General features: G+C 42.0%; 2 protein-coding genes across 2 annotated transcripts; both read left to right on the top strand.

Moving 5' to 3' along the window:
• Nucleotides 1-4241: 4241 nt before the first annotated feature.
• Nucleotides 4242-7061, top strand: si:dkey-30e9.6. Its single transcript, XM_034611288.1, has 6 exons — nucleotides 4242-4311; nucleotides 4350-5359; nucleotides 5587-5671; nucleotides 5905-6047; nucleotides 6209-6327; nucleotides 6638-7061. The coding sequence occupies exons 2-5, from the start codon at nucleotides 4355-4357 to the stop codon at nucleotides 6293-6295; spliced, it is 1320 nt and encodes a 439-aa protein (XP_034467179.1). The 5' UTR covers nucleotides 4242-4311; nucleotides 4350-4354; the 3' UTR covers nucleotides 6296-6327; nucleotides 6638-7061.
• A 1922-nt stretch (nucleotides 7062-8983) lies between these two features.
• Nucleotides 8984-11983, top strand: arl4aa (ADP-ribosylation factor-like 4aa). Its single transcript, XM_034611818.1, has 2 exons — nucleotides 8984-9245; nucleotides 10512-11983. Exon 2 carries the CDS (start codon nucleotides 10604-10606, stop codon nucleotides 11204-11206), a length of 603 nt encoding a protein of 200 aa, XP_034467709.1. The 5' UTR covers nucleotides 8984-9245; nucleotides 10512-10603; the 3' UTR covers nucleotides 11207-11983.
• Nucleotides 11984-12489: the final 506 nt, after the last annotated feature.

The following is a 12489-nucleotide window of genomic DNA, read 5'->3' as shown; positions in this document are numbered from 1 at the left end:
AACAAACAATCAAACATACAAACTAACCAACAAATAGAGTTGTTGAAAACCTCCTTGGTGGAGACAATGAAGAATAAACAATAATAAACGTGTTATGTCTGACCTGAAGTGCTGAACCCAAAGATACACAATTTACCATGATTAGCACAAAATGCTCATATTTGTATTAAAATGCACATTTCAGATTGTTTTTCTGTCTCAGAGTTAGTGACCTGTGTGAGATGATTATGTTTATTAAACTCTACAGGACTGAGAACTCATTTTTAAAAGTATAAGCAGGACGACTGTTTTTGAGGTGAATCTAATGGTTACAATAAACTGTAAAGTTTCTGTAAAGTCAGTGAGACAATCTTCTGTGATTAATGATGAGTAAAGCGTCTGCAGATCTGAAGTCCAAGCGATGGGAGGCTGACAGCTGTGCAGGTCGTAGACTGATCCCCTGTCTGTGGAATACGAAGGTGCCTGACTGTCTTGTTGAGACGCTCATGTGTTCGACTCCCAGGCGGAGGAGGGATATACAACCCCTCCCTCGTAAATCTCCGAGACCATCGACCTGGTGAGAGCCTGGAATAACCATCAGGTACAAAACCCACTTTCCTCCTCGTCCATCTGCCGACTCCTCGTCTTACACAACCGGCAATTAAACCTCCATCGGCCTCTCGGCAGGGAAAACACCAGCTCTGTGTCGAGCAGACGTTTACGTTACATGTACGAGTTTGTACCTTAAGGAGCAAGAAAAGTGCTGAACAAAGAGGATCACGGTTAATCTATCAGCTCATTTCGTGTTATTTATTTCTTGTAGGAGAAATGGCAGCAGCACAGTGGCCCTGTGGGAAATGTGATGCCAGGAGAGCAACCTGTATAAAACCTCCACCACTGCACAGAGTCGCACAATTTAAACATCTACAGGTGAACATGAGGAGTCTGAACCATGTTCTACAGCAGACTCACAAAGTTTTTCAGCCCACAAACCCAAAACAATCGAGATGTGCACACGTCACAGTGTTTCCTGTGGTTCTGTAAACCGACCTGCTGCAACTGATGGTGTCGCTCATCTGTCGTGATCACCTCAGGAGTCACGTGGAGACAAAGGAAATTTAAAGACTTGCTCTCCAGTTATTTCACAGAAATTCACTGTATTCTTTATTTTTTTTAAATATGCTCTATCTTGCAATGTTTAAAGAATGATAACAAGTTCCTGGATCTGCCCCTTTGTCCTAATCTGAGCCAACGGGGGAGAGTTTGCAGTTTGTATTTTCTCGGTGCTGCAGAGGCGTCGGCTTTGTGTTTTGTTTCCGTGAGAGAACAAATGTGACCCGAGAGCAGCTGGGTCATGACACCAGCTATTTCTGCCTCCACCCCCCAAAGAGTCACATAGAAGTGAATAACTGAAGAGTGTAACGGACCCAGAGAGAGTTAGAGCGGAGGAGGTTCTTCTGACTGATGCAGAAATACTTGCAAACACACACAGAAGCATCAATAGACTAATATGCAGGACGTGTCTGTTGTGTGTTGTTTCTCAACGATCATCAGATCTTCTCATTAAATTTAAATCAAAAACGAGTTCGATGTTTTGTGTTTTCGTTCTCATGAAACCTCTGAGGGACAAGTATCCTCCACCTCTTCCAAGGGGATCATGTTTTCAGTTATTTTGATTATTTGTTGGTTTGTTTCTTAGCACGATTACGCAAAAACTTTTTCTATCTATTATATTCTATTATTATCCCATTTAGGGTTCAGTGTCTTGCTCAAGGACACTTCCGCATAACTGGAGGAGCCCGGGATCAAACCCAGGAGCCCGGGACGACCTTCCAGTTGGTGGACGACACGCTCTACCTCTTCTCTCGCCTCGTTCACCCAACATGAAGTTCACATGCAGTTTTCCAAGCTGCAGCTCTGAAGAGATGCAGTGTTTGTTTTCACTTTGCAAATCGTTGCAGTCCAGTGATGTTTTCAGCTGTGATTTTGTCTTTATCAGCATCTTTAAAAATGATTTATCACAAGTTGTTGTGGCAGTTTGAGGTAAAAGTGGTTCTTCTGAACTCACAGTACACGTGTTTCCATATTTATTACATGTCGTTCCTTTTATTCAGAGGTTTGATTTACAGTCTTTCTCCTCCTCTATCAGAGACAGGATGAAAGTAGAGAGGAAAAAGAACGAGGAGCGTCCGATGGGGCGAGACGGGCGGCGACTTGAGAATCGTTTCTTCCCTCAGCGACGATGCTGGAACAACAGTAAAACCAGATGGAGGTCCTGACACACAGTCAGAGGCTGGAGAGGAACAGAAGAAAGTCCAGAGACCAGACCAGTAGCTTCCTCAGCTCATCCCCTGGATAATGTTTCAGCTCGTGTCTATTTCCTCCAGCAGTCGCAGAGCCATAACTTACAAGCCTCCCCGTGTAACAGGGTGATTTATGTGCAGTACTTTTTCTTTTAGTGTCCAAACAACGATGCAATTAAGCTCCATCACGGTGCCGGAGTGACACCGAGACGCGTCTGAGGCTCGACGGCAACATCTCTGCCTGTCAGCTCCGACTCAAGGCTCCTGTAATCGTTGGAGCTGTAAACGTCACCGGCTACAACGGCAGAAGTTTCTCAGACGCGGCGCTGAGGGGCCGGAGGTTGAGAGGAGCCTCCGAAGGTGGCGGCTCCTGGTTTTTTACAGGGGCAGCGAGGTCAGCTCCTTCACAGGCGCAATTTGTGTCGCGGCTCCGGTTTCTCGTTGCCTTTTCCCCCTGGTGTCAGCTGTCAGAACAAAGATGTCCCCCCCCTTACTGTCGGCTCCTGTAACTCACAGCTGTGACCTCTGATGCTACAGTTTTGAGAAAACTTCAGACGATTCTTTATGATATGAAACTATGATGAAACATCAATGAAAAGTTTTTACGATTTAGCATTTGTATCATACAACGGTAGCACCCGTAGACTTTATATAAAGATGGACGACATGACAGCTTCCTATAAGTGAAGCCAAAACATGTGGACCGCCCCCTGGTGGCTGGTTGCAGTATTGGTCATAAGCAGAAGGGACATGGGACAAGCAAAAGCTCTTAAACCTCTGTATTCTCTTTTGTATCGTGTCTCCTCTTCCTCATTTTAACCTTTAAAAATAAAGAATAGAAAATACAATTAATTTAAAAGAGTGAAGTGTTTGCACCTGCAACAAAAAATAAATCATACAAATACTATACAACTATATATAGTATACTATACTAAACTACATACTAAGTATTTTATCATCTGTTCACTGACTGCTCCCATCTGTAGGATCTCTCTGCTGCCATCTAGTGGAGAAGTTTGTTTTTGTACATTGTACAGAACCAACGTTAAACCACACGTGTGGAATTCAAATGATTTTCAATTCAAAATAAATTACTTCCTGTGGCATCAAGTTTATTTGCTGAAGCATCGTGTTTACTTCCTGTGGGTTTTTTTTTTTTTTTTTTCAAAATAAACTATATTACAAAGAATTAAGAGCAAGGAAGCAGCAATAAACTAAATTTATTCCACAATGATGCTGATACCATTACGGTAAAAAAAGATTAAATGATAAAATAAAATAAATGAGGTTCCATTAAACTAAGAATCTACTAAGTGTAACAACTGAGTGTGGATCAATGAAGTTCTATCTAATCTAATCTAATCTAATCTAAAACTAAGAACATCAAGAATATTTCATCGAGCATCGCTGTCCATTGGTTGTACTTAAATATATATATTTCAAATACTTTATATACTGCCAGGATGCTTTATCTGAAGTAATAACTTACATCTAATATTGTGTATTAATAATGTGAATCTACAAAGTTGTAACTACGGTTGTTAAATGTATTGTAAAAGAAAGTAAAACGCGTCAGTATTTTGGCAATGAAGTTTAGGGATGTAAAAGTATAAAACAACATACAACTAAAAAGTACCTGAAAATTGAACTTGTACCTTTGTACTGCTAATACTTCAACCACTGGTGTTGTCTTAACCATAAAGTACAATCTACTGCATCAGTACAATCTACTGTACATGAGTATTCTCCCTGCTGCCGTTACATGAACTCGTAGAACGACTTCCCTGATCTGTACGATTCACAGACACACGTTGTTGTTGCTTAGTTTCCTGTTTTGTGTTGTGTTGAACGTCGTCCTGAGCTCAGCCCACTCGACTTCATTCTTTTTGTTAAAGACGACGAAAGCTTCTCGTTACCAAGCAACACTTTTTATGTGTCGTGTCTGTGATCAGCTCTTTTGTCGCTGCTTCTCTCTCGTGGGCTGAACACTTTGTGTCACTGGTACAAACTGTACAACAACTTCACACTGTGTAGATTTAAAGTCTCAGGACGCTGAGATTCCAGATCTCCTGATGGCTCCGTGTGGTTTGTTGGATCCGCTGCCCTTGGTCAGTTTTGAAAGCAAAGCCCAGTTCTCTGCGAGTCGAGCTCTGAGCTTGGCCAGGAGTAAATACTTCAAGCTCCCAGAGACGGAGAGCCGCCAGGTCGACGTGTGGAGCATCAAACCGCCGGATTTCTCCCTCAAACTCTACAGATCTCTGTCGGTTCCTCAGAGGAAAGAGAGGAAGGCTTTGACTGTTCCAGCAGCTCAACAGACAACGAGAACAAGTGGAATATTTCTGCCTGATGTTTCACGTGAGTCTTACCAGAGGAACGACCGTGTGAAGTTCATCACATCGCACAGGCCTCCCGACGCTCTGGAGTCTGAGCTGAGGTTCGTCACATCGCACAGGCCTCCTGACGCTCTGGAGTCTGAGCTGAAGTTCCTCACATCGCACAGGCCTCCTGACGCTCTGGAGTCTGAGCTGAAGTTCATCACATCGCACAGGCCTCCCGACGCTCTGGAGTCTGAGCTGAGGTTCATCACATCGCACAGGCCTCCCGACGCTCTGGAGTCTGAGCTGAGGTTCATCACATCGCACAGGCCTCCCGACGCTCTGGAGTCTGAGCTGAGGTTCATCACATCGCACAGGCCTCCTGACGCTCTGGAGTCTGAGCTGAGGTTCCTCACATCGCACAGGCCTCCTGACGCTCTGGAGTCTGAGCTGAGGTTCATCACATCGCACAGGCCTCCCGACGCTCTGGAGTCTGAGCTGAGGTTCATCACATCGCACAGGCCTCCCGACGCTCTGGAGTCTGAGCTGAGGTTCATCACATCGCACAGGCCTCCCGACGCTCTGGAGTCTGAGCTGAGGTTCATCACATCGCACAGGCCTCCCGACGCTCTGGAGTCTGAGCTGAGGTTCCTCACATCGCATAGGCCTCCTGACGCTCTGGAGTCTGAGCTGAAGTTCGTCAGGACGGGAAAGTTTCCATCTGACCCGTACGTGAACCCCCGACCTCACGACTTCAGACCGGTTAGTGTCTGTTTCACTCTTTTGCTTGTCATGTGCACGTTGAACATGAAACAGTGATCGACACAGATTCAAAACAATAAAGTACAAACAGGGTCACACACGTTTTACCTTCTGTGTTTTTAGTGTACTTGTAATATCCTTTTTCACCACCAGGTGGAGATAAACACATTCAAACTAACCGGGGGAACTTTAAAGTCAAACTTTTTTGCTTGAATCTCTCTCTTCAGCTTGATGAAAACCTTCCAGACGTAGTTACGACATACGAGAGGGATCCTGGGAACCTGACTTTAAGATTAAAGCATTTGGACACAAGTAAGTAGATTCACTTTTTTCATTTTGACTCAAACGTTGTCTCAGAATTTGATTTCTTCTTCTTTAATATTATTTTTGTTTCAAGATAATAAAAATCTAACATATATATGACAAATAACTACTTCCTTTTGCCAGTCAGGAGCTTCCCTGCAAAACCTCTTCACACAATTATAGTAAAGAGACAATAAAACATCTTGAAAATTGCATCTGAATGGTTTGTCTTTCTGTTCCAGTGCCGACCCCACGATGCGACACTCGCTGCACTTTGAGGGACACCAGGACGAAGATGGACACATATAGACCTGCAGAGCCTCAATGGGACATGAGGCTCGTCCTCCCTCTGTCTCCATGGCCTCCAAAATCAGCTTCCTACACTGTGAGTAAAGTGATCCCTCAGTTTGTCTCAGTTTGTCTCAGGTGGTAAATGCTCCACCTCATGGAAACAGTGATATTCATCATTTCGAGCAGTGAAGTCAGTTCAGATTTACGTCGACATCAAAGCTTCACTCATCAACACTGACTGTGTCTGTTTGACAGAGACACCGGAGAAGAAGAGGAGCGTACAGCGCCTTCATCGATCGGGTCGAAGAGAAACTCTCAAGATCCTGGAAACTTACATCGTGACTCTGTTCCCACCGATACACCAGTTTGACCAGTCGTGAGTCGGCATCATGATGTTTCAACACGTTTATATATCAAATAACTCATTAAAAACAAACTGTTCACAAAAATATACTTTTTCATGTCCCATCCACTAACCTGGAGGAGGCAGCCAGCCATGGGGGGGTCCATATTTCTATTCACTCTAATGTTATTGCGCCCTCTTCTTGTGCCGTGATGTAATGACTCTCAGATGCAGATTTAGTTCCATCAGCTGTTCATTAACATTTATATGAATATTTGGTCCATTAACTATAAAACACGTCTACTTAGATTAAAACACAATTCACTTACAGACATTTTTTATATTTCCTGAGTGTGTTTTTATCATCTTCTGTGTAGCTGCATGATTTGCATTAATTTCAACACAATTTAAATGTAATAAAAGACCTTTTAACAGAATATAAACCATCAGAAGTTGTGTTATTGATTGGTTGTGATCATAAACTGGACAGAAGCAGAGAAATCAGACACATCCCTGTGGTGAGAGGAGTCATGAAGTTCACCGACATGATGAAGCCGACCGGTCGACGGACAGCTGCTGCCTCTGAACCCCAAGAATTATAAACATGTGAAGCCTGCACATGTTTGAAGCGTGTGTGTAATCGCTGCACATATGTGTTTAATGAGTCATCCGTGACTCGGAGTTCAACTCAGGGACTAAATATAAAATGAAAGAAATATCACAGCCATGTGTTGCACTTATTTTAACCACATGTTTTTCTTTCATACACTCGACAACGTCATTAAATCTCCCATCAGGGGTTTGTTTTATCATAATTAAAGATTTAATTATATCTACGTGTGTCTTTTGTTCTTCACAGTGAAGCAGGAACAGGAAAAACAAATGAAGTAACAGGAAAAAAGGAAAAACTGATTTGTAAACAAAGAGTTTTCTATAGAATCGTGAACCCGTCTGAAAATGGGGAGTTGTTTCAGTTGTGTTTGTAGGAGCTGTCATCCCATAATAAACAGTACTTTGTCCAAACAGCTTATTAAAATCTGTAGTTTTATTCTTAATCGGATGGAAAAGTTAAGAAAACATCAGACTTACACACAGATTATGTTTCCTGCTTCCAACTAAAGTTCTTATTTCAACTAAAACTATGATAATTTCCTGAATCCAACCAAGTCTATTTGTCTAAATCTAACTAAACAAGATACTATCTGGTCATTTAGATCAGGAACTCTTTGCTTTTTCACTTTAACTTAACTTATCAACAGCTAATATAAACTTAAAGTAGGTCAACATTGTATTGTTTTCATTTAAATACGTGGCTGATGCCTGATTCTACTTTATGAAATCTGTTGAATGTCAGTTGATGAAACTTTGTTCATGTTGTGAGTCTGTGTGTAAATAAACAGAAGTGGAGTCCAGACACTGAGGTTTTGTGAAGAGCCAGTGACTGAGTGTTATTGTCCTTCATGCCTGATCTGTGCTGCTCTTCCTGTTCTCTGACCAATCAGTTCAAACCAAAACACAAGGCTGAATGGGGCGGTGCACACACACACACACACACACACACACACACACACACACACAAACACACACACACACACACACACACGCACACACACACACACACACACAAACACACACACACACACCCACACACACACAAACACAGGAAGGCTGACTGGCTGAGCTGAATCAACGGTAAGTTGGATTTTTACTTTTAAACGTTAACATTTAATAATAACAGAGTTTTTTCTTTACTTACTTAAGTAGAAACCTAATTTAAAAATGTATTTTCGGATTTTTAAACTGCAATTAGTTTAAAAAGCTGAAAATCTGCAGCTTTGTACTTGAGATAAAATGCATCATCGAAATGTAAAAAGCACATTTTCAGAAATACTTTCACTTTCACACAAATACAGTCATGTATTTGTGTAAAGTACAAGTACCCACCTCTACTCCACTTTATTTGACTGTATGATGTCATATGAAAGAGTTTATAAAACACGATTCTGTTAGAATATGTGAGTAGACTTCTACAGAAATGTAGATTTTTTGGAAAATAATCATTTCTTTTGCAGGTCAGATAATTGAAAAACAGCTCTTTTCTACTTTTATATTAATGTACAACTAATAATAAATAATCTAATATATAATCCCAACTCAATTTTAGCTTTGAGTAGATCTACTACTTTAAGTCTATTTTCCTGATCAATATTGCTGGTTCTTATTTGATATGTGATTGACAGGAAAATAATCTGTTTGGATAATTGAACAAATTTTAAAAAACTAATATTTCTCTCAATTGTTTGATTTAAAAAGATGGGTTTCGAGACGGGATTTGAAAATGAAGAAAGACATTTTGAGGATGTGATGTTTTTCTTTGTCTTTTATTACATTAGATTCAATATTTAATTAATATTAAATATAATATAATAATATAATATATATATAAAAACTGTTTGGTGGATTCCTGTTTAGTTTATGTGAGATTTACAGGAGTATATTTTACACAGTAGTATTATTACCTAATATAATAAACATAATATAATTCTAATGAAAACTCATTAAAGTGAAGTGTCACGAGACGCTGGAGCAACAGGTGATCCCGGGCAGACCCGTGACTGACAGCCCCTGTTAGCCAATCAGCCGAGAGAGAGGCGAGCACGCGCACCAATCACAGACGTCCGCAGTGTCCGTGTGGGCGTGGCCCGGGAGCAGACTCCCAGCAGCAGTGAGTCCTCGGCTGCAGAAACACGCGGGACGCAGAGGACACAGGCTGCGTGTGTCTCACTGTCTCTCTCTGTCTCACCCACCCACTGTCCCACTGTCTCCGGTCCTCAGCGACCTGTCTTCTTGGACGTGGCCCGGAACAGGACGCCGGAGCCCGGGTTGGATCCAGGTGCAGCCGCTGCAGAGGACCGCGGGTCGTGGTGCTGCTCCTCAGATGAGTCTCTGGTAGGTGACCTGTGTTCTTCACTGCTACAGGAAACATGCACGAGTCCACCTGACACGTCTGTGTGTGTGTGTGTTGTGTTTATACACAACACACAACACACACACACAGTTTCATCTTTAATATACAGTCCAGCGTGTTTTATTACAGTGACACCACCAACAGGGCCTAACAGGAATTAAACCTTGATACTATATGAGGTAAATTCATTTTTAATCTCTATATTTTGGTCCTTTAACAACATTATTTACTATTTAAATTCAAAATGAGCACAACAATGTAACTGTTGGTGTAAAATGAAGTATGTAGAAGTACTACTTTGGGTACTGTTAGAGTAATATCATCGTAGTATTGATCATATTATCAATATATCACAGTAGATCCAGGATATATCTGTTTTTATACAGTCTCTTCCTCGTTGTGCTTCCGGCTGCGTTGGTGACACACGTGTGGACTTTGTTCTGGGTGTGAAATGAAAAGATAAAGATGGATGTTCACATTAATAAGTATTTGCTATTTCGCATTGACGCGTCGTTGTTATTCCGCAAATGTCCCGACATGTTGTCCTTGCATATTTTGTTTCATTTCCTCAAAAGCAAATACTGTCTGTACTCTAATAAGGTTTTTATTGCCACTAGAGGGCGGCTGAACAAGTTTAAAACACCACATCGTCAGCATATAAAGTTTTTTATGGTGAATGTGTTCTTTATCATTTGTCTATTTACACACCCAGAAGTAAAAAAAACAGGATTAGTATTCATTTTATGAAGTTTTTCTAGGTTGTCAAATGAAAAAATATTGTTGTTGCTTTCCTGAGCTCTGGTTTGGTCTCCACACACTTTAAGCTTGTTTCCACTGTGTTTAAAATCGAGTCCCGGACTTTATCTGTTGTCAGTCAGTTGCTTGATCAAGGTGCTTTTCCTTCTGAAAACCTAAATCTGAGCTAAAAGTTTCCTAAAAGCTGATGTGAACTTTATTTGTGTGTCAACTGTGGTCGACACAAATCCCATTACAATGTTTAATCCAGCTCTGAAGTGAGAGTGTGTAGCTTTTTGAGGACCTGACACAATCGTGACTCAAAGGTTGTGTTGCTGCAGCTGTGTGAGCAGACGCTTGTTGTGTGTCTGACTGTGTAACTTACATCATCTAAGTTGATGCTGTTGGTTCCAGCCGCTGTGGTTTCTCAGTCACCGTTGCATCGTCTCACTTTTTAAATGCTCCTTCTTCTGTGTTATTCACCCACAATAACACGTGCTGTGTATTTTCAGGTAATTGCTGCATCATTGTGGAATACAAGCGACTCTCTGCTGGACATTTGGATCAAACCTCCCTCATCACAAATCCTTCCCCATGAGGAAAGATGGGGAATGGATTGTCGGAACAACCTAGCTTCCTTTCCACTATCCCGATCTTCCAGTCGTTTCACATCGCCATCCTCGGGCTGGACTCTGCGGGGAAGACCACCGTTCTGTACCGGCTGCAGTTCAACGAGTTTGTGAACACGGTTCCCACGAAAGGTTTCAATGCGGAGAAGGTGAAGGTTTCTCTCGGCGGCCACCGGACTGCCACCTTCCACTTCTGGGACGTCGGCGGTCAGGAGAAGCTCCGCCCCCTGTGGAAGTCGTACACGCGATGCACGGATGGCATCATTTTCGTGGTGGACTCTGTGGACGCAGAGCGCATGGAGGAGGCCAAAACAGAGCTCCATAAAATCGCCAAGACCTCCGAAAACCAGGGGGTGCCTCTGCTCGTAGTCGCCAACAAACAGGACTTGAGAAACGCGCTGGGATTGGACGAACTGGAGAAGCTGCTGGCGCTGAAAGAACTGGGCCCGGCGACTCCGTGGCACCTGCAGCCGGCCTGTGCCATCATCGGAGACGGACTCAGGGATGGCCTTGAAAGACTCCACGACATGATCCAGAAAAGGAGAAAGATGCTTCGGCAGCAGAAGAAAAAGAGATAATTATTTTGTCCCGAGACGACGAACTTGTCTTCTGTTTTATGTGAAGGAAACGTAAAAAGGATTGTCCCCCGGGTGGAATCGAGCTTTCACTCGACACGCTGAGTTTTATCAGTCCGTAACTTTTAGGATTCCCGCCCGTGGTCTTGTGTTGATGCTGTTGACGAGGAAGTGACACGTAAAAGGAATACAGTATGAAGACGAGAAGGTTCTAGACATGTGTGGATGTGTGATGAAGAGTTTATATGGACTAACGGAGGGTTCGGGGGTTTGGAAAGGTGGTGGAAGTTGTGCTAAGGGTGGTGTTATGTTTCACGAGATAGCGGCTGTTCCAAAAAGTATTACCAAAAATAATTTAAGAGAAGGTTTGGACTTTTTTGAAGGTTTTGCTTTGGTTCATGATTCCACATTGTAACACCAGGGGGGGGCCAGACAGACGAACGCAAGTTTTATATGAACTGTTTTATATGATGTAAATTTTTTTTTACACTGGACTTTCTTTGAGGAAGAAGAGTATTATCTCGCATTGCCGCATTATTATGGACTTGCTTGCTGTCTAATACTGTAACTGTTGATTTTTTTTAAAAAGCACTTTAGATTATCACTTCTTAATATGAAGTTTACAGTTTCTAAATAGAGAATGTTGTGTTGGACTTTACAGGAAATGTTTGGGCAAAATGCGACAGACTCTGCTGTAAGGCTGCTCCTCGTCGGCCATATTGTCATTAGACATATATGCATTAAGTTTTGCTCAATAAAAGATATTTAGAACAAAGTTGACATTGGTAGCTGTTATAATGTCCACTGTGCTATTCAAGAAAATCAGGTACATAACGATTAGTTGTTTGTTCCAGAAAATGGTTGAGAAATGTCTGTTTCCAGAAACCCCCACGATGTCTTCAAATGTCTTGTCTAGTCTATAAATCAAAGATATTCACTAAACTGTCGTTCACATGATTCATTTTAATCCATTATCAAAATAGTTCGCAATGATTTTAGTAGTCGATTATTGGTTTTACTTCACTCAGGACGACTTTGCGTCCCACATCTTCGTACCAAAACAACGTAACATCACTAACTTTCTTTACTGATCGGTCAAGACTGTATGGAATAGGTCAATACTGATAATGAGTGCCCCCTGCTGGATCACGATGTAAACTACAGTCTGATCTGCTTCTAGACTTTAGATTTTAAATCTAAACCGATCGTTACAGTTCGAATATGAACTTTTCCCTCCACGGTGGAATGAATGTTTGAAGTACGAATAAAAGGTGACACCCCTAAAG

This window comes from Hippoglossus hippoglossus, chromosome 16 (genome assembly GCF_009819705.1).
Source record: "Hippoglossus hippoglossus isolate fHipHip1 chromosome 16, fHipHip1.pri, whole genome shotgun sequence".
NCBI lineage: Eukaryota > Metazoa > Chordata > Actinopteri > Pleuronectiformes > Pleuronectidae > Hippoglossus > Hippoglossus hippoglossus.
Note: the sequence above shows the minus strand (reverse complement) of the source record. Positions and strands in the feature narration are given on the sequence as shown.

What these genes read in the sequence shown, in the direction of transcription:
- si:dkey-30e9.6 (XM_034611288.1), top strand. Translation starts at nt 4,355, where the DNA reads ATGGCTCCGTGTGGTTTGTTGGATCCGCTGCCCTTGGTCAGTTTTGAA. An exon ending in GACCTCACGACTTCAGACCG is followed by an intron (nt 5,360 to 5,586) that starts GTTAGTGTCTGT and finishes CTCTCTCTTCAG; the next exon opens with CTTGATGAAAACCTTCCAGA. An exon ending in CAAAATCAGCTTCCTACACT is followed by an intron (nt 6,048 to 6,208) that starts GTGAGTAAAGTG and finishes TCTGTTTGACAG; the next exon opens with AGACACCGGAGAAGAAGAGG.
- arl4aa (XM_034611818.1), top strand. Translation starts at nt 10,604, where the DNA reads ATGGGGAATGGATTGTCGGAACAACCTAGCTTCCTTTCCACTATCCCG.